Source organism: Cervus elaphus, chromosome 27 (genome assembly GCF_910594005.1).
Source record: "Cervus elaphus chromosome 27, mCerEla1.1, whole genome shotgun sequence".
Taxonomy (NCBI): domain Eukaryota; kingdom Metazoa; phylum Chordata; class Mammalia; order Artiodactyla; family Cervidae; genus Cervus; species Cervus elaphus.
Window position 1 is genome coordinate 59,861,170 of NC_057841.1, and position 27,356 is coordinate 59,888,525.

General features: G+C 46.0%; 1 protein-coding gene, 1 long non-coding RNA gene and 1 other non-coding gene across 10 annotated transcripts in view; 2 read left to right on the forward strand and 1 right to left on the reverse strand.

Annotated features, from left to right (window-relative positions):
- The window catches only part of ALPK2 (alpha kinase 2), a 137,692-nt gene that overhangs the window by 72,295 nt on the left and 38,041 nt on the right, over positions 1 to 27,356 (reverse strand). For 3 of the 4 annotated variants that reach the window (XR_006338161.1, XM_043889257.1, XM_043889259.1), the window contains one exon: positions 10,329 to 12,048. Coding sequence is in view for 3 of the 4 variants with exons in the window: in XM_043889257.1 (XP_043745192.1) it covers positions 10,329 to 12,048 (1,720 nt within the window). In the remaining variant the exon portion in view is untranslated. Of the gene's footprint in view, positions 1 to 10,328; positions 12,049 to 14,430; positions 14,551 to 27,356 lie in introns of those variants that run through there. The other variant, XM_043889258.1, reaches the window with a different exon arrangement.
- The window catches only part of LOC122684834, an 80,445-nt gene continuing 60,715 nt past the window's right edge, over positions 7,627 to 27,356 (forward strand). For all 5 annotated transcript variants that reach the window (XR_006338164.1, XR_006338163.1, XR_006338162.1 and 2 more), the window contains exons 1-2: positions 7,627 to 7,931; positions 14,909 to 15,017. This is a non-coding gene — a long non-coding RNA (uncharacterized LOC122684834). The remainder of the gene's footprint in view (positions 7,932 to 14,908; positions 15,018 to 27,356) is intronic.
- LOC122685123 lies at positions 17,131 to 17,237 on the forward strand. The gene has a single exon (XR_006338288.1). It is a non-coding gene; the product is annotated as a U6 spliceosomal RNA (small nuclear RNA).

Sequence of the window (27,356 nt, forward strand, 5' to 3'; positions counted from 1 at the left end):
TTAACACAACACCGCAGATCAACTATGCGTGCGTGCTAAGTCACCTCAGTCACATCCGACTCTGTGTGACCCCATGGACTGGAGCCCACCAGGCTCCTCTGTCCACGGCATTCTCCAGGCAAGAAGACTGGAGTGGGTTGCCATGCCCTCCTCCAGGGCATCTTGCTGACCTAGGGGTTGAACCTGCCACTTTTATGTCTCCTGTACTGACAGGCGGGTTCTTTACCACTAGCACCACCTTATACTCTAATTTAAAAAATAAAATTTGAAAAAAAAGGAAATCTGCCCAGTGTTCCTCCCTCCAAAGAGGCACGCTCCAGGCCTGGGCATCTGAAGGCAGGTGGCACCTCCCAGGCCCAGCCTCACAGACAGCCCCCAGAGACCCACTGCTGGCTTCCCATCTCGGCCTCCAGCTGCTCTCAGTAAGGGCTGCCAGCACGTCCACCCGGTGACCTCGTGAGCATGCACTGTCTGCCGCGGCTGCCGTCGGCCAAGCTGAGCCGCCTCCCTGGGTGGTCCACGTGAACGTCTTGGGTCCGCTTTTTGCTTTTGTCTCTAGTTTTCAAACAGCCTGTTTCTGAAGAAACCTGCAGGGGGTACTATTTTCCCCAGAAGGCCTGATATTTTATGTGATTTTCCAGAATGTGAAGTGTTGCAGGAATGCATCTACTTTTCAGTTCAGTTCAGTTTAGTCCTCAGTTGTGTCTGACTCTTTGCAACCCCATATGGACTGTAGCACGCCAGGCTTTCCTGTCCATCACCAACTCCCAGAGCTTGCTCAAACTCATGCCCATCGCATTGGTGATGCCATCCAACCATCTCATCCTCCGTCGTCCCCTTCTCCTCCTGCCCCCAATCCCTCCCAGCATCAGGGTCTTTCCCAATGAGTCAACTCTTTGCATGAGGTGGCCAAAGTATTGGAGTTTCAGCTTCAGCATGAGTCCTTCCAATGAACACTCAGGACTGATCTCCTTTAGGATGGACTGGTTGGATCTCCTTGCAGTCCAAGGGACTCTCAAGACTCTTCTCCAACACCACAGTTCAAAAGCATCAATTCTTTGGTGCTCACCTTTCTTTATAGTCCAACTCTCACATCTGTACATGACTACTGGAAAAACCATAGTTTTGACTAGACAGACCTTTGTTGAGAAAGTAATGTCTCTGCTTTTTAATATGCTGTCTAGGTTGGTCATAACTTTTCTTCCAAGAAGCAAGCATTTTCTAATTTCATGGCTGCAATCACCATCTGCATTGATTTTGGAGCCCAAGAAAATAAAATTTCTCACTGTTTCCATTTTTCCCCATCTATTTGCCATGAAGTGATGGAACCAGATGCCATGATCTTAGTTTTCTGAATGTTGAGTTTTAAGCCAACTTTTTCACTCTCCTCTTTTACTTTCATCCAGAGGCTCTTTAGTTCTTCTTTGATTTCTACCATAAGAGTGGTGTCATCTGCATATCTGAGGTTATTGATATTTCTCCTGGCAATCTTGATTCCAGCTTGTGCTTCATCCAGCCCAGCATTTCTCATGATGTACTCTGCATATAAGTTAAATAAGCAGGGTGACAATATACACTTTTGACATACTCCTTTCCCTATTTGGAACCAGTCTGTCATTCCACATCCAGTTCTAACTATTGCTTCTTGACCTGCATACAGATTTCTCAGGAGGCAGGTCAGGTGGTCTGATATTCCCATCTCTTTCAGAATTTTCCACAGTTTGTTGTGATCCACACAATCAAAGGTTTTGACGTAGTCAATAAAGCTGAAGTAGATGTTTTTCTGAACTTGCTTTTTCGATGATCCAACAGATGTTGGTAATTTGATCTCTGGTTCCTCTGCCTTTTCTAAATCCAGCTTGAACATCTGGAAGTCCATGGTTCATGTACTGCTGAAACCTGGCTTGGAGAATTTTGAGCATTACTTTGCTAGCATGTGAGATGAGTGCAATTGTGCAGTAGTTTGAACATTCTTTGGCATTGCCTTCCTTTGGGATTGGAAAGAAAACTGAGCTTTTCCAGTCCTGTGGCCACTGCTGAGTTTTCCAAATCTGCTGGCATATTGAGTGCAACATTTTCACAGCATCATCTTTTAGAATTTGCTCAACCGGAATTCTATCACCTCCACTAGTTTTGTTCATAGTAATGCTTCCTAAGGCCCACTTAGGGACTATTTTTTTATAACATATAGTATAGTATACATATAGTATACAGTATAGTAATTTTTTTACTTTTATACTGTATACTATACAGTCCATGGAATTCTCCAGGCCAGAATACTGGAATGGGTAGCCTTTCCCTTCTCCAGGGGATCTTCCCAACCCACAGATTGGACCTCGGTCTCCCACATTGCATGCAGATTCTTTACCAGCTAAGCTACAAGGGAAGCCCCAGGATCCACGATTAGGTTGGTGCAAAAGTAATTGCAGTTTTACATTGTTGAACTTTGCCATTTGATATTGGAATACATTCTTAAATAAATGTGATTATCTTATATACCATTTGAATCAGCATTTCTTACTTTGTCTTTTTGCTCATGACATTACTTGCTGTTTATTTTATATTTATTTGAGACTGTGGAATTGATGTTAGACAAAAAGCAAATTCAAGTGAGTTCAAAATGGGTCATAAAGCAGCGGAGACAGCTTTGCAACATCAGCAACACATTTGGCCCAGGAATTGCTAACGAATGTACAGTGCAGTGGTGGGTCAAGAAGTTTTGCAAAGGAGATGAGAGCTTTGAAGATGAGTGCAGTGGCCAGTCATCAGATGTTGGCAACAACCAATTGAGAGCAATCATCGAAGCTGATGCTCTTAGAACCACAGAGGCTGCGGAAGAACTCGCAATGTCAGCCATTCTACAGTCATTCGGCATTGGAAGCAAACTGGCAAGGTGAAAAGGCTCTATAAGTGGGCGGCTTGTGACCTGATTATCGTTTTGCAGTGTCACGAAAATTAAAAAGAAAAAAAAATCATCATTTCAAAATGTCTTCTCTTACTCTACACAACAATAGTGAACCGTCTCTCGATCGGATTATGACATGAGATGAAAAGTAGCTTTTATATGACAACCAGCAACAACCAGTTCAGCTGCTGGATCAAGAAGAAGCTCCAAGTGTTAGTCACTCAGTTGTGTCTAATTCTTTGTGACCCCACGGACTTAGCCCGCCAGACTCCTCTGTCCATGGAATTCTCCAGGCGAGAATACTGGAGTGGGTAGCCATTCCCTTCTCCAGAGGATCTTTCCAACCCAGGGATTGAACCCGGGTCTCCTGCATTGCGGGCAGATTCTTTACCATCTGAGCCACCATGGAAGCCCAAACCACTTCCCAAAGCCAAACTTGCAAAACTTCCCCAAAAAGGTCACGGTCACTGTTTGGTGGTCTGCTGCCCATCTGATCCACTACAGCTTTCTGAATCCTAGTGAAACCATTACATCTGAGAAATACGCTCAGCAAATCAATGGGATGCATTGAAAACAGCAATGCCTGCAGCCAGCATGATCAACAGAAAGGGCCCAGTTCTTCACAGCAATGCCCAGCTGCACGTCACACGACTAATGCTCCAAAAATTGAATGAATTGGGCTATGAAGTTTTGTCTCATCTGCCATATTCACCTGACCTCTCACCAACCGACTACCACTTCTTCCAGCATGTTGACAACGTTTTGCAGGCAAAACGCTTCTACAACCAGCAGGAGGCAGAAAAATGCTTTCCAAGAGTTTGTCAAATCCCAAAGTACGGATTTTTATGCTACAGGAAAAAACAAACTTATTTTTCATTGGCAAAAATGTGTTGATTGTAATGTTTCCTATTTTGATTAATAAAGATGTGTTTGAGCCTAGCTATAATGATTCCAAATTCATGGTCTGAAACCACACTTACTTTTGTCCAACCTAATACCCCAGAGAACACCCACTGCCTCAATTTGAAAAGTAGTGCTGACTGACCTGGTGCTTTGTTCCTTGGCTAAGATGGAGGGAAAGCAGGGGCAAGGGGCTCCAGAATCCCTGGTGGGGGGAGGGTAGTGCATGAGGGGAGCAAACTCTTGTGAAAGGTAGCCGCATCCTGCCAGCCTGGGGCCTGGAGCCCCCCCGCATGACACTGGCATTCCACTCCCCAAGGGCCTGACAACCACCAAAACTGGGGCCTCTGGGGGTGGGACTTAGGCACCTGTATATTTACAGCTAAGATTCTCGACCTCAGAGGTACAGAGAATCACTTAGGAGCTTTCAAAACCCTCAGTGCCCAAGCCACACTGCAGAGCAATCACATCAGAATCTTGGGGTGGTGGGGAGCCGGGGGTGCTACTCAGACAGCAGTTGGTTTAAGGTCCACAGGGATGAGACCCATTGCCTTAGGGCCTTTTCTAACCCGGGAAAGACCTCTCCTTGCAGACCAAGACTTTTGGAACTTTAGCATACATACGAATTCCCAAGAATTGGGTTGAAATTGCAGATTCTGAGTCAGCAAGACTGGGGCGGGGCTTGAGATTCTCCATTCTGACAAACAGGTCTGCAGACCACATGGAGAGAAGCAAGGATGCAGGTACCTAGGAGCGTCCGTGGATTATTAACAAGACCGAGTCCAAGGCCTGCAGCCAGCCACGATCTTGTGGGTCCGGGATGGGGATGGTTTTGGCAGAAGGGGCGCAGTGGGCTTTGTGATCAAAAACAAAACAAACGTTTGTGTGATTCCCTGAGTCAACCGTGGAGCGGCGCTGACAAGAGGCGTGGCTGCCGCGTGCTGAGAAATGAGTGATTGTAAGCTTCTGTCCTTCCCATCATCAGCAGAGGGCTGGCTTATCCACCTTCCCGGGTCAGAGTTAACAGTTGTTGTTTGGTGAGGGGGAAGGGGGGGGACACATTTTATTATGTAACTGAATTCAAGTCTCAGATTGTTCTGTCCCAGATATGAAAACTACATGGCAGGGAAGTTTAGATGATCTGCTTATATTTTCTCTATGCTTTAAAAAACAAAAACTCACTGGAGACCTCTTACCTGCCCTGTCACTGAGGGGCTATGCACGTTTCAAGCTGCCATATAGTTACTGTGTAAATTACACAGCCTGCCTAACTATTTGACTGGACTTAGATGAAGGTGAGTTTCTTATCACATTTATTACATGAGCCGACACAAGTGATTCCCAGGTGGCGCTAGTGGTAAGGAACCTGCCTACCGATGCAGGAGATGTAAGAGACTAGGGTTCAGTCCCTGGGTCACAAAGATCCCCTGGAGGAGGGCATGGCAACCCACTCCAGTCTTCTTGCCTGGAGAATCCCATGGACAGAGGAGCCTAGCAGGCTAAAATCCATAGGCTTGCAAAAGAGTTGGACACAACTTAAGTGACTTAGCATGCATGCACACAAGTGACACGTTTCTGTAGATCTTAATACACACACACACACACACAAGTATAAGTAAAAAGGGAAAATCTGAACAAGATCAGCAGATGGTATCAATGCATCTTGGTTGTGAAAATTATACCAGAGTTTTGCCAAAAGTTAGCCTCAGGGGAAGCTGGCCACAGTGTATAGTGGTCTCTCTGTCTTATTTCTTACATCTATGCATGGACAATTATTAAAAATTTCAATTAAGAAAAAGTATAATACATCTTGTAGCCAGCCCTTAATGTTTTTAATATGGGTAGGAAGGACATAAGTATTAAGGAGATAAATAACAAAACAAAAAAATGATAATACTTATTAAATGTTAACTGCATAACAGGTACTGTGTCGAGCACTTTACATTCATGGCTCTATCTTTTCTTCTTAATATTTACTTACTTATTTATTTGGCTGAGCCAGGTCTTATTTGCGGCATGTGGGATCTAGTTCCCTGAGCAGGGATAGAACCGATCTCCTGCACTGTGAGCATGGCATCCAGGCCACTAGACCCCCAGGGAAGTCCCCATATGAAAGTTTTAATTTGCACAGCCCTCCGTGAGGTGGTGGTTGTTATTACTACTGTTGATATTATTGCTATCATTTTGTTTCAAATGAGGAAGCTGGGGCTGAGAGAGCTTAGCTAGTTTTTCCCAGGTCACACAGTCAGGAACCAAATATGGGTCCAGGGCCCACTACACTATACAAAGAATGCAGACAAGAATGTTGTTTCTCTGGAAGGAGCAATCACAGTTAAAGACGAGGAATGTGCTTCAGGGAAGTGCAATTTGAAGGAGCCTGCACCTTGGCCTTGAAGGACCAGGTGAACAAGCCAATCGAGGGCACTCCAGACCAGAGGTGGAAGAAAACACTCCCTGTGTGAGAAACCGCCTCCTTTTCCAGATGAGGAAACCCGTGTGCATGTCTGCTTTGCCCCTCAGAGGTAGATAGAGGCATAATTGTGGAAGGCCCTGAATGCTTGGGGATATGGTGAGATCTTCCGGGATCTGGTTGGCAGTGAGTGAGAGCTGATAAGGCCAAGTCTGTATCTGAATCACCAGCATTCACAAGGGAAGCCAAGTGCAAGGTGTGGATGGCTTGGCATAAACCAATCAATTCCCAATGGTGGGGCTTCCCCGATGGCTCAGCAGGTAAAGAATCCTCCTGCAATGCAGGAGACACAGGAGACGTGGATGCGATCCCTGGGTCAGGAAGATCCCCTGGAGTAGGAAAATGGCAGCGCACTCCAGTATCTTTGCCTGAAAAATCCCATGGATAAGGAGGCTGGCGGGCTACAGCACAAAAGTTCGCAGAGTTGGACACAACTGAACGACTAAGCACAGCATGAATCTATCCCCAGGGCCAGAAGATCAGTGGGTGGCAATTTCCTAGTGGAAGGTTGGTATGTGAAGGGAATCAAGGAATGTACTTAGGATGATGAAGACCACAAATTAGTTGAGATCAGTGATTATTAGAATCATACCTGACAATACCTGGAATTCACGGCAAGAGCAATTCTAAGAGGAAAATTTACAGCAATGCAACCTTACCTCAGGAAACAAAAATCTCAAATAAACAACCTAAACTTAAACCTAAAGCAACTAGAGGAAGAAGACCAAAAAAACCCCCAAAGTTAGTAGAAGGAAAGAAATCACAGAGATCAGAGCCAAAATACATGAAACAGAGAGGAAGACGGCAATAGCAAAGATCAGTGAAATTAAAAGCTGGTTCTTTGAGAAGAATAAACAAAAGTGATAGACTTCTAGCCAGACTCATTAAGAAAAAAAAGACAGAGGACTCAATCTAGTAACCTAGTACCATATGGCTACTTACTCACTCAGTTATTGAGTGCATATTATATGACTAGTACTATCCCAAGGACTTGGGACATATCACTGAACAAAACAGTGACCAGCTTGCCTACCATCACGGAGCTCACCTTCTTAACTTAGTGCTATATCCTGGTCAGGAAGATTCTTAATTATCAGAACCTAAGAATACATTTCCATACTGTATACTTAAGATCCCGTCTCTTTAGAGAAATGCAAATCTCTCTGGGGTGAGGCTGGGCAACTCTGCAGAAGGACAGACACAGCACTTCTGGTTTAAGAGCAAGGATGATCTTACCCCAGTGTGGCTGCAGGGAAACTTAAGATGGGCAGGCTGGCAGGCCTCGCCTCTGAGTTGGATCAAGAAAGCAAGATCAGAACCAAGGTGAAGGATTGGCAGTGCAATCCTTGAAGATGATTCAAGTTAGCCTGGGGTACCCTCTCTGTTTTCCACTCCCAAACTGGGATTAATTTAGGAATCTTCCATAAATGTAGACACTGGGGGCTTTCCAATCTTAGCCTGGGCAAGTACTACTCCAAGACAGATCAGAACAAGATGGCCTTGCTTTGTAAGAGTGGGAAAGGAAGACAGGAAATAAGGACTCCTGGAGATGGTTTAGTTTACATGTCAGCCTTGTTGCTGTAACATAGAATTAGAGATATGGAATTTTTCTCAGAAGCTAAAAGCAATACAACGATGAAGAGAACATCCTAGAAGGTAAGATGCTGGTTACTGTTTCTACTACTGGGCACCTTAAAGGTAAGTGAATCAGGCAAGACTCAAGAGTGGGCATATTTACTAATATTACCCCCAACCAAGAATTTTTAGCCATTTCAAATTTTAAGTTCTCATGAGCCTCAGATGTCTGAGAATAAATATTTTAAATGTATTTTGACTTAGTTATGCGAGGATTCATCCCCATAACTTGGGCTTTTTTTTTTTTTAGCAACATTATAGAAAGTTTGATTTAGTTTTCAGTGAACCTCTAATGCTTTTGTATCATGTTTGCCATATTTAGCCACTTGATATAAATCTGGCTATGCTGTGTACATGTGTAAGAAACACAGACATCTACAATTAGGGAGTGACTTTTTGCATGGTAGAAGAAATCTGTGTTCACTATGCCACTATCCCTGTGGCATAATTTTCCTGCTTTAGTCAAAATTTTTCTGCAGCACAGAACTGTTTTTGAATATACAGCTTCTACTCATGTTGACCCTTGAGTGAGAGACGCTCTGCTATGGAGAACAGCAAAGTAAGAAATGGTCCCTCCACCTGCAGAGTGCAAGCAATCTAAAACGTCATGTTCGTGGTTCTCAGATCATTGCCTTGGTCATGCCTGAAAACACAGATGGGCCCTTGAGTTGAGGGTTTGCAAGATGGGTGTGCATCCATGAATGTGTGAGTGTATAAGCAAGAGTGCCCTAAGAAGTTCAATAGAGACAACAGGGTCCCAGAGATGGCCCATTTTATTTCACTGCATTGCCAGGAAACAAGAGAGCTTGCTGGTCCCCAGAGCTCTCCATCTCAGAATTCAGCTTAGGGCACAAGCCGAGGACGAGAGAGGGGGCTCCTTCCTTCAATGCCTCTCAACTCTGGGCAGTTGAGGGAGCTAGGAATTGCCTTCCAGAGCAATTGGTCTAAAACTAACCTTGTCAGTAGCCCCTTCCCCTCCACTTACTTTTGGGGGCCACTTGGCAACACCTCCCCCTCCACACACAACACTTAATAATTAAAATAATTTGCCCAATGAAATGCTCAATGTGGATGCGGAACAACTGTGAAAAGGCACTTAGCTGAGCAAGGCAGAGTAGTTTATGAGCAGAAAAGGAAATGCTGTGTCTATTGACATGGAAAAATTAACACTGCAACTTAATTTTGTACTACTATTTGGCCAAAGCACCTCCTTAAATTTATCTTGGGCATGAGTCTGTGGTCACTGGTGTGTTAAACAACCACAGAGGGTAAAGCTGGCACTTCTGCAAAAGAGCAGAGTAAATGTGGCTGTTACATGACTGATTTGGCCAGTGGAACAGAAGAATCTGCTCAGGAAAAAAACTATCTCACATCTGGAGATTTTTTCAAATTGGCTATATTATGACTGGGCCTTTAGAAATCATCAATGCATTAAATTTTTACTTTTTCCCAAAGTGAATTCAATAACGGAATGCACTTGGGAATGCTTAGTTTTCTTTGGAGTATTATCTAGTCTTCTATAAAAACAATACTAAGTTCCTGCTACAGAGTTGGGAGAAGGTAAAACAGGCTGAGTAAAAATAATTGATAAATAACTTCTCTTAGGTTTTTATTTACAGAAATCAAATCTTGGCCATAGTACAGCATCAGTTCAAAGCCCACTTAAAACCCTTTAAACTTAAAAATATAATAAATTCATATATCACATAACATCCTCTGTATATTAATTTTTCCATTTCTTTCAAATATACCCCCAAATGAGTAAAAGGGTAAAACTTTATTTTTTACTTCCTGCAGTGTTTTCTTTGCCTCTTTTACACTATGTGGTCTAAGAAAAATGAAACAGACATTCATTCAAAAATCTACTTAGATTTTTGAGCACAGCAAAGTCTACTTTGTCTACTTTCTCCACCATCATTAAGCAAATTCTGCAAATCTTCTAGACACACCAAAATCTCTCATTCATTCTATGAATTCTGATAAAAGCCAGCACTTACCAAGTTTCAAAAGTGCCCCAGAAAATCACTAAAAAGAATGTTTTGGTTTCTTTTAAAGACTACACCCAAAACATTTGCTTGAAAACTTTCTGAATAGTGACATTGCCTGATAAAACCCATGCAGTAGACAAAATATCAGATTTCTTTTTCCAGCTGTCCAGAATCCCATTAGTGCCTCTTACTTCTATCTGTCTTTTGCTATAATTAGGATGGCTTAGGGTTTATCTGGGCCTTTTTTCAAAACCAGATTTCCTTCCCAGCAGCAGCCCCTGTCATTCACAAGTCCCCTTGTGGTACTGGGAGAATTATTTTGATGTAGATTATGGTACAGCAATTGTGAATGTGAACGGAAGGGAAATACACACATGCACACACACACAAATACATTTGAGCTTATAAATTTGTAAAAGAGGAGTCTTACCTGAGGATGATCACTCCAGCCTGAAACCTTGCTTGTTTCAAATACGTCTGTAACCCACAGCCCTTCTCCCTGGAAGTGCAAGTTCTCTTTCTTGGAGAGCGAGCTGGGTGGAGTCTGCAGGGTTTTCGCTTCTGGCTCTGCTTGGGTTGGAACCGCTCGGCCTCCTGCAGGAAACTGGGGCTTCAGATCGGTCCCCTCTGCTCTGGCATGGGAGCTGTCTCTTTTGTCACTTGGGGTTAGTGGGTGCTTAACAGGTCCCTTGGGACAGAGGCGATTCAGGGAGGCTTCTGCCGTCCTTTCTTCCAGGCTGGAATTCAACCTCTTGGCTTTTCCCTTAATTCCCGGTCGCCACGTCCTGGCAGGTTTCTCAGGGCACCTCCGGCTCCATACGTCTTCTCCCCCGACTCTTTTCCCGGCCGTGGTCTCCAAGCAGCGGCTCATCCCTGGTTGTCCTGACTCGCCAGACAGGCGCGTCCCCTCTGTCTCAGTCACCGCTTTATCCACGTTTAGCAGGTTGTCACCGGAGAATTCCTTTCTGGCCTGGTGGCTGTCTCTGGTTTCTCCTTGAATTCCTGGATAACCGTCTTCAGCAACCTCCGAGGCAGCGGGTGGTTTATACCTGCCTGGGTCTGTCACCGTAGCCTGTCCATTCTGCTGAGGTCCCGGGGGCAGGGGCATCCCCGCTTGCAAGGATGAGGCTCTGCGCGTGGAGGCCCAGCTGCTCCTTCCCCCAACTTCTTGGGGTGGTGAGTGATGACCACAGAGGCCAGCGGTGGCGTCCATGGGCCTCGTGTCATCCGACACCGGGGGCCTACGACCCAATTCACTGAAGAAACCCTCACACCCACCCAGGCTGCACTCACTGAATTCCATCTCCTCGTCATCGCTTTCTAATAAAAAAACACGCTCCGTACCCTGCAGGTTCCTTTGCCAGATCGCATTAGAGTAATCTGTCATAACGTCGGAACATTCCAGATACTCCAGGTCATCGTCTGAAAACTCCTCAGTGCAGGTTAGGGTTATCTCTGGGCAAAGTTCATAGTCACTGTCAGAGTCTGTGCTGGAAGCCGGGGGGCTGGCGGGCCTGGCAGCTGGAGAAGCGGAGGAGCCTGCCTGTGTCAGGGGCAGGCTGAAGCTGATGTACTTCTGGACTCTGGCATTTTGGTGACTAGAGTTCAAGGCTTCCTCGTTAGGGCCCTCGGGGTCTAAGGCACCATCTATTAACCTTGGTACTTTGGAATGCACGGTCCTGTGGCCACACACATCTTGTTTACCAGGAGCATCACTTGAATTAGGAAAAGGCAACCCGTCCGTAATGCCCTCTGTGTTAGCAGCATCACCAGCCTCTTCGCTTTGCCTTGTGTCTTTAACCGCCGAGGGATTTTCAGAGTCGGGTGCACCAGGGTCACGGTCGGCTGATACCTGGCGTGAACAAGCACCGTCAGATTTGGAGGAGGGGGCGTCAGCTGACGTGGGAGGACCTGAAGCGATACCTTCTCCTTCCTTATAAGGGTGCTCTTTCTCATCAGTGTGATTTGGGCTCTCCTGCTCATACGTCTCCGGGTCGTGTTTCCAACCTGTGTGCCCGTCATCTTTCGGGTTGGGAGAGAGTGGTCGGTCCTCTGATGGGCTCTGCACTTCAACAGAAGCAGAGCAGCAGATCATCCCAAAACAGTTCTGAGCAGAGACTTGATAGACAGCCGTGTCATTTTGGGTACAGCTAGGATGAAGAGAGGAGACACGTAAGTTTGCATGCCGATGTGCCTTGCATCATGGCACACACAGATAATGACCGTGGTTTTCCTGCACACTCAAGATCTGGGGTCCCCCTGGGAAGGGGTTTGTGGTCAGAGGCAACAGGCTGAGATGCTCAGCGTTTTCCCTTAAGGCTTTCCGCAGTCTTACCCCAAATCGAAAATGCTGAGAATAACTCAGATGAATGGGGAAACAGTTTCTAGTTTCTTCTTCTGTCTTTTATTTTAAGTCATGTTATGTTATAGGAACTTGAAACAGCATTACTTTCTGAAGGAAGGCATAGTACACAAAGAGCTAAAGCACTCTACATCTTGTAGTGGACTGCTATAAGCAGTAATTCTTTTAAAGACCGTGCTAAGAAAACATGATTTTTGCCAGGAGGCTGTAAAGATAATACCGTACTAGGACTATGTGCATGAAGAATAGGGCCCTTTCCTCTTTAATTTAACATGACTGTAAAGTCTAAACCACAGCCATGAGCCCCTCTGGCTGGAAACCAATGTCCACATGCCATCCTGACCAATACCCGCCAGGTGTTTGGCTCTGGCTCAGCAGGGAAGAAACTGAATCCTGGATCACGCCAAGCCCGCTCTCCCTGCTCCAGAAAGGATGGTGCTGGGGACCCCTCCCTTTCCTGACTGGAGCCACATAGGGCCTGGAGCCTGACTTGCTTTACTGATCTTTCCCCTGAGAACACTTCTCCAGGCTCTGCAGTCTCAATAAACACATGTTGTACCTGCTTTATTTTTTAATATTAATTTTTGTTTGTTTATTGATACTTAGCCGCTCCAGGTCTTAGTTACGGCACATACGATCTTTGATCTTTGCGGCAACACGCAGGATCTTTACTTGCAGCATGTGGGATGGCGGGCTGCAGTCCATAGGGTCGCAAAGAGCTGGCCATGACTAAGTGACCCAGCATGCACACATGCACGGGTGTACACATGGGATCTAGTTCCCCCATGGGGCTCACACCTGGCCCCCTGCACTGGGAACACCGAGTCTTAGCCACAGGAACACCAGGGAAGTCCCTACACTAGCTTCGGAATTTGCACTTTTATTTATCTCATTTGACCTCATTGTAACACTGCTGGTGTATTATGTACTATCCATCTTCAGAAAGCAGGAGCTGAGGGTCTGGCTCAGGCTCAGAGGTTAGTGACTCATGCGCATAAAAGATGCACAAGTGTCTCCCCCAGGAGGGTCAGTGTTAGATGTTTACAGCCACGGGACACAGTCTTTCTTATCCTCTCTCTTCCTTACTGGAGGGCCCTCTTTGTCTCCTGACCTCGTATGTGCTCATAAGCCTTCATCTATTGGATACCCACTCACATAGGCCTCATCTTCAGAAAGCACAGATTAATTTCAACTGCATTAATACTTTGTTTTGTTGGCAACTTGATTCTCAAGTAGAAGACACTCGAGGTGGCTGAGGTTGGCCAGGCCTGACCCACAGCCAATCCCTGGATTTGCCGTGGCCAATAGCACAGAGAGGCTGAAATTTAGGGCAACTTTCTGGGGGAGTCACTAGATGCTCCTGACTATTTCACAAGATTATTCTGAGGTTCAAACGACAAAATCAGGGTGAAAGGACTTTGTGAAGCAGAAACTTTATGCCATATAGACTCTATAAGAAAGCAAAAGTGATAAAATGATAATTACATGATGTGATAAGAGTGTTAGCTGACACTGCTATGGCAGTCATATTGCAATATAAAGGTGTCAGATCAGTACATTGCACACCTTCAACTTACATGGCGTTCAGTGTCAAATATAACGCAGTTTAAAAAGGGGAGGGGAGACTTCCCTGGTGGTCAAGTGGCTAAGACTTTGCGGTCTCAATATAGGGGGCCTGTGTTCAATCCCTGGTCAGGGAACTAGATCCCATATGCAGCAACAAAGATGGAAGATTCCATGTGCCACAACATCTGTGCCACAAGATCTGGCACAAGCAAACAAATTAATTTTTTTTTTTTAAGATAAAAGGATGGGAGAGCACTAAGACCGGGTTTTCTGTGGTTCTTACGAAGTATGCAGAAACTATCAGGATGACTTGTAAAATCTTACATCAGTTTCAAATTCTTGAATCAGAATCTGTGGCTAGGGACTTCCCTGGTGGAACAATGGCTTAAACTCTACACTCCCTCATGCAGGGGGTAAGGGTTTGATCCCTTGTTGGGGAACTAGATTCCACATGCCACAAGTAGAGCTCCTGCACGCCACAGCGGAGACCCAGTACAGTAAATAAATAAACAAATATTGAGAAAAAGAATCTGTGGGTAGAGGGCCCAAGAATTTACTTTTCAAGTTCCCAAACACGTTGTGCTACAAACTGTCCTTGGCCTACCCATAAAGACATCCTCGTGCTCATCATTCGTTAGGCTGAGGTCTGTTCAGTTGAAGCTGAGGGGAGCTTGGAGAGAAAGGGGCTTCTGAGTGAGTCCCACGTGGCCCACGCCGTCCCCTTCATGCCGCTTTTGATGAGTTCTTGGAGATTTGGCCTCAGCTGGGAGCTCAAATGGGGCTTCCCCCAGTGGCTCCGTGGTAAAGAGTCCACCTGCAGTGCAGGAGATCCAAGAGACTCAGGTTCAATCCTTGGGTCAGGAAGGTACCCTAGAGAAGGGAATGGCAACCCACTCCAGGATTCTTGCCTGGAGAATCCCATGGACAGAAGAGCCTGTCAGGCTTCAGTCCATAGGGTTGCAAAGAGTCAGACAGGACTGAAGCTACTGAGCATGCACACAAGAGAGCTTAAACAGAGTATAAAACAGCCCCCAGGGGCTTCTGGAATATCCCAAGTAATTCTGATTTCCTGTTCTATCCAGGCCATGATCCACCTGCTGAATGAACCAGCTACCCTGAAGGTACTATGATTCATGTAGGAAGAAGAGAAAGGAAGAGAAAAAAATGTGCCTGAGAGGCACAAAGGACCAGGTAAGAAAGCAATGAAGGAGAGAACAGAGGCAACTTGCAAAAATCAAGAAGGGAAAACACAACAAATTTTAGAAAGATATGGAGAAAATCAATGGATTCCGTGCATTTAATTTCTGAATGATGAAATTAACAGATCAGGGAATGTTATGATTTAGTAATGTCAGATTTTATGGAACATGTGTTTTAGCTGATATAAGATTTTACAAGTCATCCTGAGTACATTAAAGAGGAAGAGGAACTGGATTAAGTATAATTAACTTCTCACTGTCTAATGAGTGCCTTTGAGAGAGTTATGGTTTGCGGTTGGCATGTCCTAGATAACTATCTCTCAGCATCCTAACGAGGAGGTGGAGAAAATCCGGCAAGAAACCCAGCCTTGTTGAATGCCTCCTGTATTAAACAGTATGCTGGCTGCTCCCTGTCAGCAAAACCAAGGCTCAAAGGAGTCATTTCCCCCAAAGTGACAAAGTTGGTAAGTGGCGGAGCTTAGAGAGGAAACCAGAGTCTCTGACTCTTATGCCTGGCTCTGAGTGTCCCTTTAGAAAATGCACATTCAGAGGAGGGAAATGACAGGGTGCAGAGAAAGGTCACATCTGCAAATAACGGGTTTCTTTTCTGAGTTTTCATCTTCATGGGTAAACTGACAAGAGTGTGAACCAACATAATGGTAAGAACTGACGGGGAGTCAAGGAGGGACTTCCCCTGTGGGTCCAGTGGTTAAGACTCCAAGCTTCCAGTGCAGGGGGCTCAGGTTCAGTCCCTGGTTGGGGAATTAAGATCCCACATGCTGCTCAGTGTGGCCAAATAAATAAATAAAATTTTCAAAATTAAAAAAAAAAAAAAAACAGTCAAGGAGATGGGGGAGACATCATGTCCAGCCCTAAAATGACTGAAAACCTCCGGGGGAGGTATGGTAAACTTCTCAGAGGTGCTTACTGTCCGTTCTGTGCCCAGTTGCATGGAGCATTCCAGAAGGGCAAAGGGAACTCAAAACAGGGACCTCGGTGGTAGCCGTTGAAACGGCATAAACACAGGACTGGGGTTTAGAACCTTGGCGAAATGCGGTTAGAGTGGCCTGCCTGTGGGCCCCACGGTGATTTGACAGGAATGCAAAACCATCCAGGAAGAAATTCCATGAACAATTAATTGCACTTTCTCCTTGCATACCTGTGTACCTCTCCTTTTGGCTGAAGGAGACAGCAGCCTTCCTCCACCTTGCTGTGAAAATCTTGCCTGATTACTCTTAGGCTCTTTCTAAATAAATCACTTCCATATGAGAGAAAAAGGGATGCATGAGACCTTAAGTAAAGGGGGCTTCTTCTGAGCTTGATCTATTCTGTTTAAACCAGAGGTTCTCAAACATTTTGGCATCAGGACCCCTTTCAACTCTCAAAAATAATTGAGGACTCAACAGACATTTGTTTATGGGGGTAAAATCCACCAATGTTGACCATATTAAAGTTATAGGAAAATTGAAAACATTTGTTTATTCCTTCAAAAAGAACAAAAATTGACTTATTACAAGTGTGCATAAGTGACATATTTTTATGGAAAAATACCAGAACAGGATCAGAGAGGAAAAAAAAACTTTTTTTTTTTTTTTTGCAAAACAAAGTAATATTGTGCATGTTAAGTTGCTCAGTCATGTCTGACTCTTGAACATTGGAAGAGGGGTATTGCTTTACATTTTTTTCGTGTAGCTTGTGGCTTAATAGAAGACAGCTGGATTTCTGTATCTGCTTCTGTTTTCAATGGGATGCACTACAGTGTTTGGGTTGGAGTATATGAAGAAAAATCTGGTCTCACACAGATACGTTGTTGGAAAAGGAACCAATATTTTAATGGTTTTTTATATGATTTTAGATAACCTCTTTGATACTACACAAAGATTAGTTGCAATGTGGAATCCAAAACATGATCAATGAATTTTTCATACATGGTACACAGAATCCATTGGTCTGCACTGCATCTTACATGGATCTTTAACCCACGGGTGATTTTGTATCATATATTGGTCATTTGGAAAAACTTGGTTCATGAGATCTTCCTAATATTAATAGGGTTCAATATACAATATTTTTAAGAATTGCATTCATTAATATTACCCTTACCCGTGCTCGCTTCGGCAGCACATATACTAAAATTGGAACGATACAGAGAAGATTAGCATGGCCCCTGCGCAAGGATGACACGCAAATTCGTGAAGCGTTCCATATTTTAAAAAAAAAAAAAAAATATTACCCTTACCCTTATCAGAACAGCTTTGAAGTATTGGGAAACTATCAAGCTTATAAAGAGATACAAGTTTTCCAAACTTCTAAATTAAGGAAATGATATGAAAATTCACTTAAAATGATGAGAGTCAATTCTGTGCTAAATGGCATAGAAGTAGAAGATGAAAAGCATCAGCGAAAACTGAAATAAAGGACCCCTGGAAGTTTCCTCCTTTATGGCAAGAACACCAGCAGCCTTTGTCTGAATCACTTTTCAGAACTCTCAACACCAGCCAAGGGCAATGTGGGTAGCATTTGTTCAAGAAAAATGGCTGACTCCCAGCAAGAGGAGTGAGTTTTTTTTCGATTTAACTCGCCCTAGCCTTCTCCTCTATCCCCAGTTGCATGGTAATCTCAAGAACCAAGAGCCCACAGTCAGTGAAAATCTGCAGCCTAGTAACCACCAAAGGAGACATAATAGGGTGGGAACAACTCTGAAGCCTCCTCCCCAGGGAATCAGCATTATGATCCATCTGGTGCTGACCTGGATGACCTCGCCCACAAGACTGTCTTTACATGACAGAGCTCAATCAACATGAACAATATTTTCCCTGAGAGCATTTTTGTCCAAAAAATTCAGAGCCAATAGTTTAACATCACAGTTGCCTGATGGCAAAGAACAGGCGAACCGATATGTTGAACTGCAAAGGAGGAGGTTGTTTTCCATTGATGCTGGGGTGGAGTGTGTGAGGGGAGGCTGGAGGCTGGGGGTAGCGCTAATTCTAAAAGTTCCTTGGGATTCCACCCACTCGGGTTGGTTTTGTGTCCTGTGAACAAGTGTTGTCAATGTGAGTAAGAACTAAGAACCCAGGGCAAGGATCCATGGGATTAGTGATGCTATAAAATAAGAATATGAAGACAAGGAGTTGGGGAACAGAATGTATCAAGTGCAATAAAAGACATGCAGTCATTTTTTTCTTCAGCTGCTGGTTCAACAGACCTGTTCAAATGGATGCACTTTTAAATCTCCCCGCTTCAGTCACCACCACCATCATTCTCATCATCCCCGAAGGGTGTCGTGTTTTCAAATGTACTATTTCATACATTTATTTTTTCATGATTGTTGTTATTGTTGTTGTTTAGTCACTAAGTCATACCCAACTCTTTTGCGATCCCATGAATTGTAGCCCACCAGACTCCTCTGTCCATGGGATTTTCCAGGCAAGATTGCTGGAGTGGATTGCCATTTTCCTCTCCAGGGGATCTCTCCCACCCAGGGATCGAACCCCAGTCTCTTAGGTCTCCTGCATTGCAGGTGGATTCTTTACCACTCAGTCACCTGGAAAGCCCTTATTCATGACTGCTGCCGCTCCTGGTTAGTCACTTCATTCAACTCTGTGCGGCCCTATGGACTGCAGCCCACCAGACTCCTCTGTCCATGGGATTCTCTAAGCAAGAGTACTAGAGTGGGTTGCCATGCCCTCCTCCAGGGGATCTTCCTGACCCGGGGATAGAACCCAGGTCTCCAGCATTGCCAGGCAGATTCTTTACCGTCTGAGCCGCCAGGGAAGCCTGTAATCAGGACTGCAGTGGCGCAGATAAAATAAGTTCCATCCATATGGAATGAGAAGCAGATGACCCCAGCTCCTGTGGCTGCTCCTTTCCTTCTGTCTCCTGGAGGTCATATGCCTGCTCCCCCAAAAACGCTCTCACCATTGTTAAAAATGCTGAAACTCAAACTGTGAGATCTGGCCAGGTGCCCTGAAGACAGAGTTGGTAGAAGAAGCTGCAACTATTGGCTAGAGGTAAGATTTGGAACCCTCCCTGAATTTCAGATATGACTCTATTACTCATCCCATGTTCCAGTGGAAGAAAACAAGATCTGGGAATGAGCTGTCTCCCCGCCCCCTCCCTGAGCCTGTCTGTGCAGCAGTGGGGGGAGACTGGGCTCAGTAAATACTTACATGATGACATCCTGTCCTTCCTGCGGTCAGAGCACACGGTGAAGGTCATAACATTTTCTGACTCTAAGTGTCTGTAGCTTATGACTTGCCTACCTGCTGTTGTCCGTTTTATAAACTGACTTACTCAGAATAATTAAAGCAATAAGTAAGGCTTAGGTTTTCTTTCCATGCCCCAAAGCTATGTTCTTCATGGAGATGGAAGAATTCCAACACTACAAACACACGGAATTTCTTGGTATTTTCCGCAAGAAGCTAGATGTATTTTAAAATCGATGAAGAGATTCCTTGTACATGCACCAATTTATCTAGTTACTTATCCAACAGACGTACCAAACCAGACATCTGGGGAGATGAAGGGGCCTTTGGTTTGTGCTGTTCCAGGGACCGTCTGCCCCTGTCCTCTCTTGTGCTCGCTATTACAGAGCTGGCCCCTGGAACCTGCATCTTCCCTGCTCCCAGGACCACAGGCTCTGTGCTGCACTTGACCCAAGGAAGGCAGGAGACGGGGCTTCCCAGGTGGTGCCGTGGTAAAGAGTTTACCCACCAATGCAGAAGACATAGGAGACGTGGGGGTCGGGAAGATCCCCTGGAACAGGACATGGCAACCCACTCCAGTATTCTTGCCTGGAAAACCCCATGGACAGAGGAGCCTGACAGGCTACAGTCCATGGGATCACAAAGAGTCAGACACAACTGAGCATGCACACACCTAGGCAGAAGATGGGAGGGTGGGCAGAGGGGAGAAGCCAGCCTCAGGTGGCATTTGCAGCAGGCGCCACCCTTCCTGCAGCTCCAGGTCCCACAGGACAGCCCACCAAGAATGAACAGCCTGCCTCCCACCCCCACCCCACCCCACTTCGTCCCTGCAGGTAGAAGATGATGCTTCCTGCTGATGCTTATCTCCAGGGACCCCACTGCCCCGTCTGGCTCAGTCACTTGTGTAACTTGGCATTGAAGGCTTGGTTTTTGTCTTTCTGTTAGACCCTGACTGACAGAACACTGGAGTGGGTTGCCTTTCCCTTCTCCAGGAGATCTTCCCGACCCAGGGATCAAACCCAGGTCTCCTGCATTGCAGGCAGATTCTTTACCATCTGAGCTACCAGGGAAGCATCAGTCGTCTTCCTGGTTAGACCCTGATTGATACAGAGATGATTTATTTTGCAGATCTTAGAACTGAGGTCCAAAGAAGACGTGACTGTCTTAAGTTACACAGCCAAACAAAATAATAAGAAACATCTCCCACGTGTAAGGCACTATGTTAACTGCTGTGTGGAAGATGAAAGTGTTAAAGTTTGAGGTCTTCCCTCAGGAGATCCCCGTCCAATAAGGAAAACTAGGTGTCCATATAAGCAGCCCCAAGACGGACAGGATGTGCTAAGTGCTGTTAAAAATCAGACCAATGCTAGAAATCTGGGGGTGGGGAGGTGACAGGTGATGATGAGGGAAGGTTTCCGGGGAACTTGAATGCAGAAGCAGGTCTAAGAAATACATGGTAGGATTTTGGCAGGAAAGGTAGTCCGGGCCTGAGGTTGGGGCTGATCACTCTGGGTATGAGGAATGGCCAGAGGTGAGAGGAGGTGGGAAGGCAACACACGTGTCTCATTTGGAACCCGGGGGAGCACTGGGCCGAAAGTTAGCGCAAGTGAGTGATCTACTGTTGAAGCAGGAAGCAGGATGCTTTAGAGAGTGAGGAGAGATGCCATTAATATTTACACCAAAGAAAGGCTTCCCCGCTGACTCCAGCAGTAAAGAATCTGTCTGCAAGCAGGAGACTCGGGAGACACAGGTTTGATTGCCAGGTGGGGAAGATCCCCTGGAGGAAGAAATAGCAATCTACCCCAGTATTCTTGCCTGGAGAACCCTATGGACGGAGGAGCCAGGTGGGCTACAGTCCATGGGGTCGCAAAGAGTAGGACAAGACTGAACACACGTACACAAACATATACACGCACACACGCGGGCAGAAGGTGGGGCTGACCCAGGCCAATTGGGGGCAGGAGGAGTTACTGACCAGGAGGTGGGTGAGGTCCAGGTCATGAATGACTTTGCATCCCAGACTGAGGGGTTTGGACCTCACGCTCCAGTTCATTGGGAAGCAGATAAGAACACTCATTTCTGGAGGAGTGGAAATCGTTCTGTGAGAGGCTCACCACGTTGCACAGGGTGCCAGGCTGAAGCTGGAGAGGCCCCGCTCTCCTGAGGCCTCCGGCTAAGCAGGAACACCCCATCCTCCCCTAAGTCCTGTTAGACCTACAAGCACATATGCCCGGCACATGGCATGGCTTTGAAAAGGAAGACAAAACATGGATGGTGTGAGACTTGCTTCCTTCCCTGGGGGAGCTAGCAATTTGGCCAAGAGATAAGACTTTCATGTATTAAACAGGGAGCAAGACGTGATTTGCAAATTCCCAAAGGCACCGTGTCATCAAATTCCCAAAGGCACCGTGGAGGCAGGGAGCGCTTGTGCTGGACAGGAGGGGAGAAGTCAGGGTGGCTTGGATCTTTGGGAACAGAGCCGGGAGCGGGTAACCTGAGCCCAGCGGGGAGGATTAGACTTGGCTGGACAGGGAGGGGGGGGCGGGCACTCCAGGCAGGTGTATAGGAGCAAGACCCAGCAGGTCACGGGCGAGGTCAGCGAAGAGACAGCCTTGTGGGGACGAGGCCTGAAGAACGGGTGTCGGGGGCTGGAAGGCACAGAACTCTGCTCAGGAGCGAACTGCTGGGGCAAGTCAGCCGTTCCTCTTCATTCAAGTGCAATTCTGAGCAGATGGGAGAGGCAGGCTGCAAAGTCAGGACAGCACGTCGTGCGTAGGGGACAGACTTAGCAGCCAGCCTGCCGGGGTTCACACGCCGTCCGTCCACCATGTGATAGTGGACAAGCTACCGAGTGTCTCAGGGCAATCACTGGATCTGCACCAGGGGCTGATGTGAGGATTACGGAGTTAATTCCTATAAAGGGCTTAAAGCAGGGCCTGGTGCACACGAAGCTCTAAATTGGTGGTTCTCAGTCTTGCCCTAGAATCTTCTGCAGTGCTTGATAAAAATTGTCAGCGCCAGAAGAGTCTTAGGGCAGGGAGACCATTCTGCACGATATGATATTTGTGGGCAGTCATCATCAGGCATTTTTCCAAACCTATGGGATGTACAATGCCGAGAGAGAGAGAAAGTGAGCTCTGATGCAAACTGTGGACTTTGGTAACGACGTGTCTGACAGTCTCGCCAGTCGTGACAAACGCCCCGCTCTGGTGGGGGATGCGGACCATGGAGAGTCTGCACTGGGGACAGGGGGAGGTATGGAAACTGCTTTTGGCTCCATTTTGCTGTGAACCTAACACTGCTCTAAAAAATAAAGTCTGTTTGAAAGAGCAGAAAATATTACCAGTGCCAGGGCCCCACCAACACAAAAAAACAATTAAGCGGCATCTCAGAGTGATGGGCTGTGCAGCTGGCCTTTTTCAGCCTCCCAGGTGACTGTGACGGGCAGTCAGGGCCAAGCAGGCACTGAGCTAAATGTACGTCAGCTCCAGGACCTGGTGAAGCGGGCCGGATAGTCGGTCAGCGGACGGCAGAGGAGGGTCAGGGCGGGGTTGGCTTCCTGGCTCTCGTTTGGCACAAAAGTGCTGAGCACGTGGCAGCTTTTTGAACCTCTAGGATCAAACACAGACCCACCAGATATTCTGTAAACAAGACATGAGCACACTGGCTTCAGAAAGAAAAGCATCTCGTGGCCTTACTCCCAACAGGCTTAGTTAACAGATGACAGACCCCTCTTCTCAAAAGAAAACTCAAGGATAGCTGGAAACCATCGCCACCGGCCTCACCAACAGGCCCCCAAGCTGGCACAGGGTCCCAGAATGTCTCCAGAAATCTCAGAAGGACACAGTGACAACAGAAAGACTTCTAGATTAAATTGCAAATCCATCTATGAAAGACATGGCCTCTCGAGAGCAAGACAGAGAACCAGGCAACCCTGGACCCTGGCTCAGAGGACCCAGCGCTGTTTCACGGAAGTCAGTTAGCTGAGAATTCTGAAGGACTAACACTGTTATTTCACTTAAACACCCAGCATGCTCCAAAACAAACCTGGATTTTCCCTTCCAAACCTGCTTTTCGTCTCACAAAAATGTGCAATTCCGCTCTACCAATTATTGGGGCCGTGCACCCTGGAGACGGTCCTCCACCCCTTCCTAGCATCCGGTCCAACAGCAACATATCCAGTGCTGTCAGATGGATCCAGAAGCTAGTGGCTTCCTGCCTCCTTCTCCAGGACCACCATGGACCAGTTTTGTTGGTCTCTCTAATGTGTGACTCCCTCTCTCTTGACCCTGTCCCATGAGATCACGGGCTTTGCTGCTGCTACCATGGGTTAAAGCCACTGCAGGAGTGAAACAAAAGGGGTCAACCAGTTTCCTTGGAAAAAAAAGTGAGGAAGAAAGATGGATGGGACATTTGAACAGACAGTGGAAACTGCGATTTTATGCCTGTCTGCTGTCAGTTAATTTCTAACCTTCAGAAATAGAAGTTTATAGAAGAAATAGAAGGAGTAATGACCGTTGAAAATCCTAAATTCAGGATTCTTATAGAAGCAGAGACTGACGTCACCTTGTTATCCTAGCAAAGAGAGATTAATCATTATAGTCAGTTTACAGTGATGCCACTGGCCTGCGTGTTTGGTCAGGGCAGACAACATTACAGAGGCCCTTGGTTTGAAAAAAAAAAAACAAAACAAAAAACCTGTCTTTCCTCCTGCCTCTGAAGTGGTTAGGACTCTCTAAAATAAAAACAGTGCTTGGAAGAGCCAAGATGGCGGAGGAGTAGGACGGGGAGACCACTTTCTCTCCTACAAATTCATCAAAAGAATAACTGAACGCAGAGCAAACTTCGCAAAACAACTTCGGATCGCTAGCTGAGGTCATCAGGCGCCCACAAGAGCAGCCCATTGTCTTCGAAAGGAGGTAGGACAAAATATAAAAGATAAAAAGTGAGACAAAAGAGCTAAGGACGGAGATCCATCCCGGGAGCTCTTAGGCGGCATTGCTTGGGGTAGGGTCCGGCCCGAGTGCCCTGAGGACAATCGGAGGGAACTTCTGTGAGTTGTCAACTTGAACTGTGGGAGACCAAAAGAGAGAAAATTAACCGGCCGGAACACACTGCCGGCCGTTCGCAGAACAAAGAGACCGAGAGGGTCCAGAGAGGAGCTCGCAGGCTGCGGACCGGCCCAGCCCCGCCGGAGGCAGGAGGCAGGAGGCAGGGGGGAGGGGAAGGTCGCGGCGAGACACAGGGCGCAGGCAGCCGACCGGCGCGGCAGGGGACTGGGGCTGGGGACGCGGAGGGCGGAAGGTGCGCGCGCCCGACTGGCGCCAGCGGAAACTGAGACTGGGTCCGCGGAAGGGAGGGGGCGCGCCACACCTGGGTAGAGTGCGCCCACCAAGCCCCTGGCTGCCTGGACCGCTCTGACGGGGAAGGCACAGAGAGAAGGCGCAGCTTTTCCTTCCGCGCTTTTGTGGAACACCCGAGGGCTGGAACCTCGCGCAGCGCGGGGCGCGCTCCATATAGAACAGCCGGGAGCCTGAGCAGCACAGACGGAGAAAGCAGCGTCAGCCCCTCCCGGCAGCCCCAGCCCATCCCATAGCGCCAGCCACTCCCGGCAGCGCAAGCCCCTCCCTGCAGCGCAAGCCCCTCCCTGCCCCGCAGAGCGAAGGAACTAGCTACCTGAATAAGAGTCCACCTCCGCCCGCCTGTGTCAGGGCGGAAATGAGGCTCTGAAGAGACCGGCAAACAGAAGCCAAATAAACGAAGGGAACCGCTTCAGAAGGGACTGGTGCAACAGATTAAAATCCCTCTAGGAAACACTGACTACACCGGAGGGGCCTGTAGATATCGAGAAGCGTAAGCTGGAACGAGGAGCTATCTGAAACTGAGCCGAACCCACACTGACCGCAACAGCTCCAGAGAAACTCCTAGATATAATTTTACTTTTTTCTCTTTTTTTTTTTTTAATTTTTTTTCTTTTTTTTCTTTTTTCTTTCTTCTCTTTTATTTTCCTTTAAAATCCCCTATTACTCCCCCATTACTCCTTAACTTTCATTTCCACAGACTTTTACGATTTTTTTAATTAGGGGGGAAAAAAAAAATTTTTTTTTTCTTTTTTCTTTTTTTTTTTCTTTTTCTTTCTTTTTTTTTCCTTTTTTTTTCTTTCCTTTTTCTCTTCTATTTTCTATTTTTCTTTTTCTCTTATTTCTTTTAAAGTCCTCTAGTACTCCTCTACTACTCCTTAATTTTCATTTTCAATACACTATAACCTTACAAAAAAAAAAAAAGAAGAGAAGCCCTATTTTTAAACCGAAGATTATTCTCTCCCAATCTTGACTCTCTGTTTTCTACCTCAGAACACCTCTATTTCCTCCTTTCCCCTTCTCTTCCCAATCCAATTCTGTGAATCCTTGTAGGTGACTGGGCTACGGAGAACACTCTGGGAACAGACAGCTGCGTAGATCTGTCTCTCTCCTCTTGAGTCCCCCTTTTTCTCCTCCTGTTCATCTCTATCTCCCTCCTCCCTCTCCTCTTCTTCATGTAACTCTGTGAACCTCTCTGGGTGTCCCTAACGGGGGAGAATCTTTTAGCCATTAACCTAGAAGTTTTCTTATCAGGGCTGTATAGTTGGGGAAGTCCTGAGACTACAGGAAGAAGAAAACTGAAATCCAGAGGCAGGAGACTTAAGCCCAAAACCTGAGAACACCAGAAAACTCCTGACTACATGGAACTTTAAGTAATAAGTGACCGTCCAAAAGCCTCCATACCTACACTGAAACCAACCACCACCCAAGAGCCAATAAGTTTTAGAGCAAGACATACCACGCAAATTCTCCAGCAACGCAGGAACATAGCCCTGAACATCAACATACAGGCTGCCCAAGGACACACCTAACACATAGACCCATCTCAAAACTCATTACTGGGCACTCCATTGCTCTCCAAAGAAAAGAAATCAAGTTCCATGCACCAGAACACTGACGCAAGCTCCCCTAACCAGGAAATCTTGACAAGCCAATCGTCTAACCCCACCCACTGGGTTAATCCTCCACAATAAAAAGGAACCACAGACCTCCAGAATACAGAAAGCCCACTCCAGATACAGCAATCTAAACAAGATGAAAAGGCAAAGAAATACCCAACAGGTAAAGGAACATGAAAAATGCCCACCAAGTCAAACAAAAGAGAAGGAGATAGGGAATCTACCTGAAAAAGAATTTAGAATAATGATAATAAAAATGATCCAAAATCTTGAAAACAAAATGGAGTTACAGATAAATAGCCTGGAAACAAAGATTGAAAAGATTCAAGAACTGTTTAATAAAGACCTAGAAGAAATAAAAAAGAGTCAATTAAAAATGAATAATGCAATGAATGAGATCAAAAACACTTTGGAGGGAACCAAGAGTAGAATAACGGAGGCAGAAGATAGGATAAGTGAGGTAGAAGATAAAATGGTGGAAATAAATGAAGCAGAGAGGAAAAAAGAAAAAAGGATCAAAAGAAATAAGGACAATCTCAGGGACCTCTGGGACACTGTGAAACGCCCCAACATTCGAATCATAGGAGTTCCAGAAGAAGAAGACAAAAAGAAAGGCCATGAGAAAATACTCGAGGAGATAATAGCTGAAAACTTCCCTAAAATGGGGAAGGAAATAGCCACCCAAATCCAAGAAACCCAGAGAGTCCCAAACAGGATAAACCCAAGGCGAAACACCCCAAGACACATATTAATCAAATTAACAAAGATCAAACACAAAGAACAAATATTAAAAGCAGCAAGGGAAAAACAACAAATAACACACAAAGGGATTCCCATAAGGATAACAGCTGATCTATCAATAGAAACCCTCCAGGCCAGAAGGGAATGGCAGGATGTACTGAAAGTAATGAAAGAGAATAACCTACAACCTAGATTACTGTATCCAGCAAGGATCTCATTCAGATATGAAGGAGAATTCAAAAGCTTTACAGATAAGCAAAAGCTGAGAGAATTCAGCACCACCAAACCAGCTCTTCAACAAATGCTAAAGGATCTTCTCTAGACAGGAAATACAGAAAGGTTGTATAAACGTGAACCCAAAACAACAAAGTAAATGGCAACGGGACCACACCTATCAATAATTACC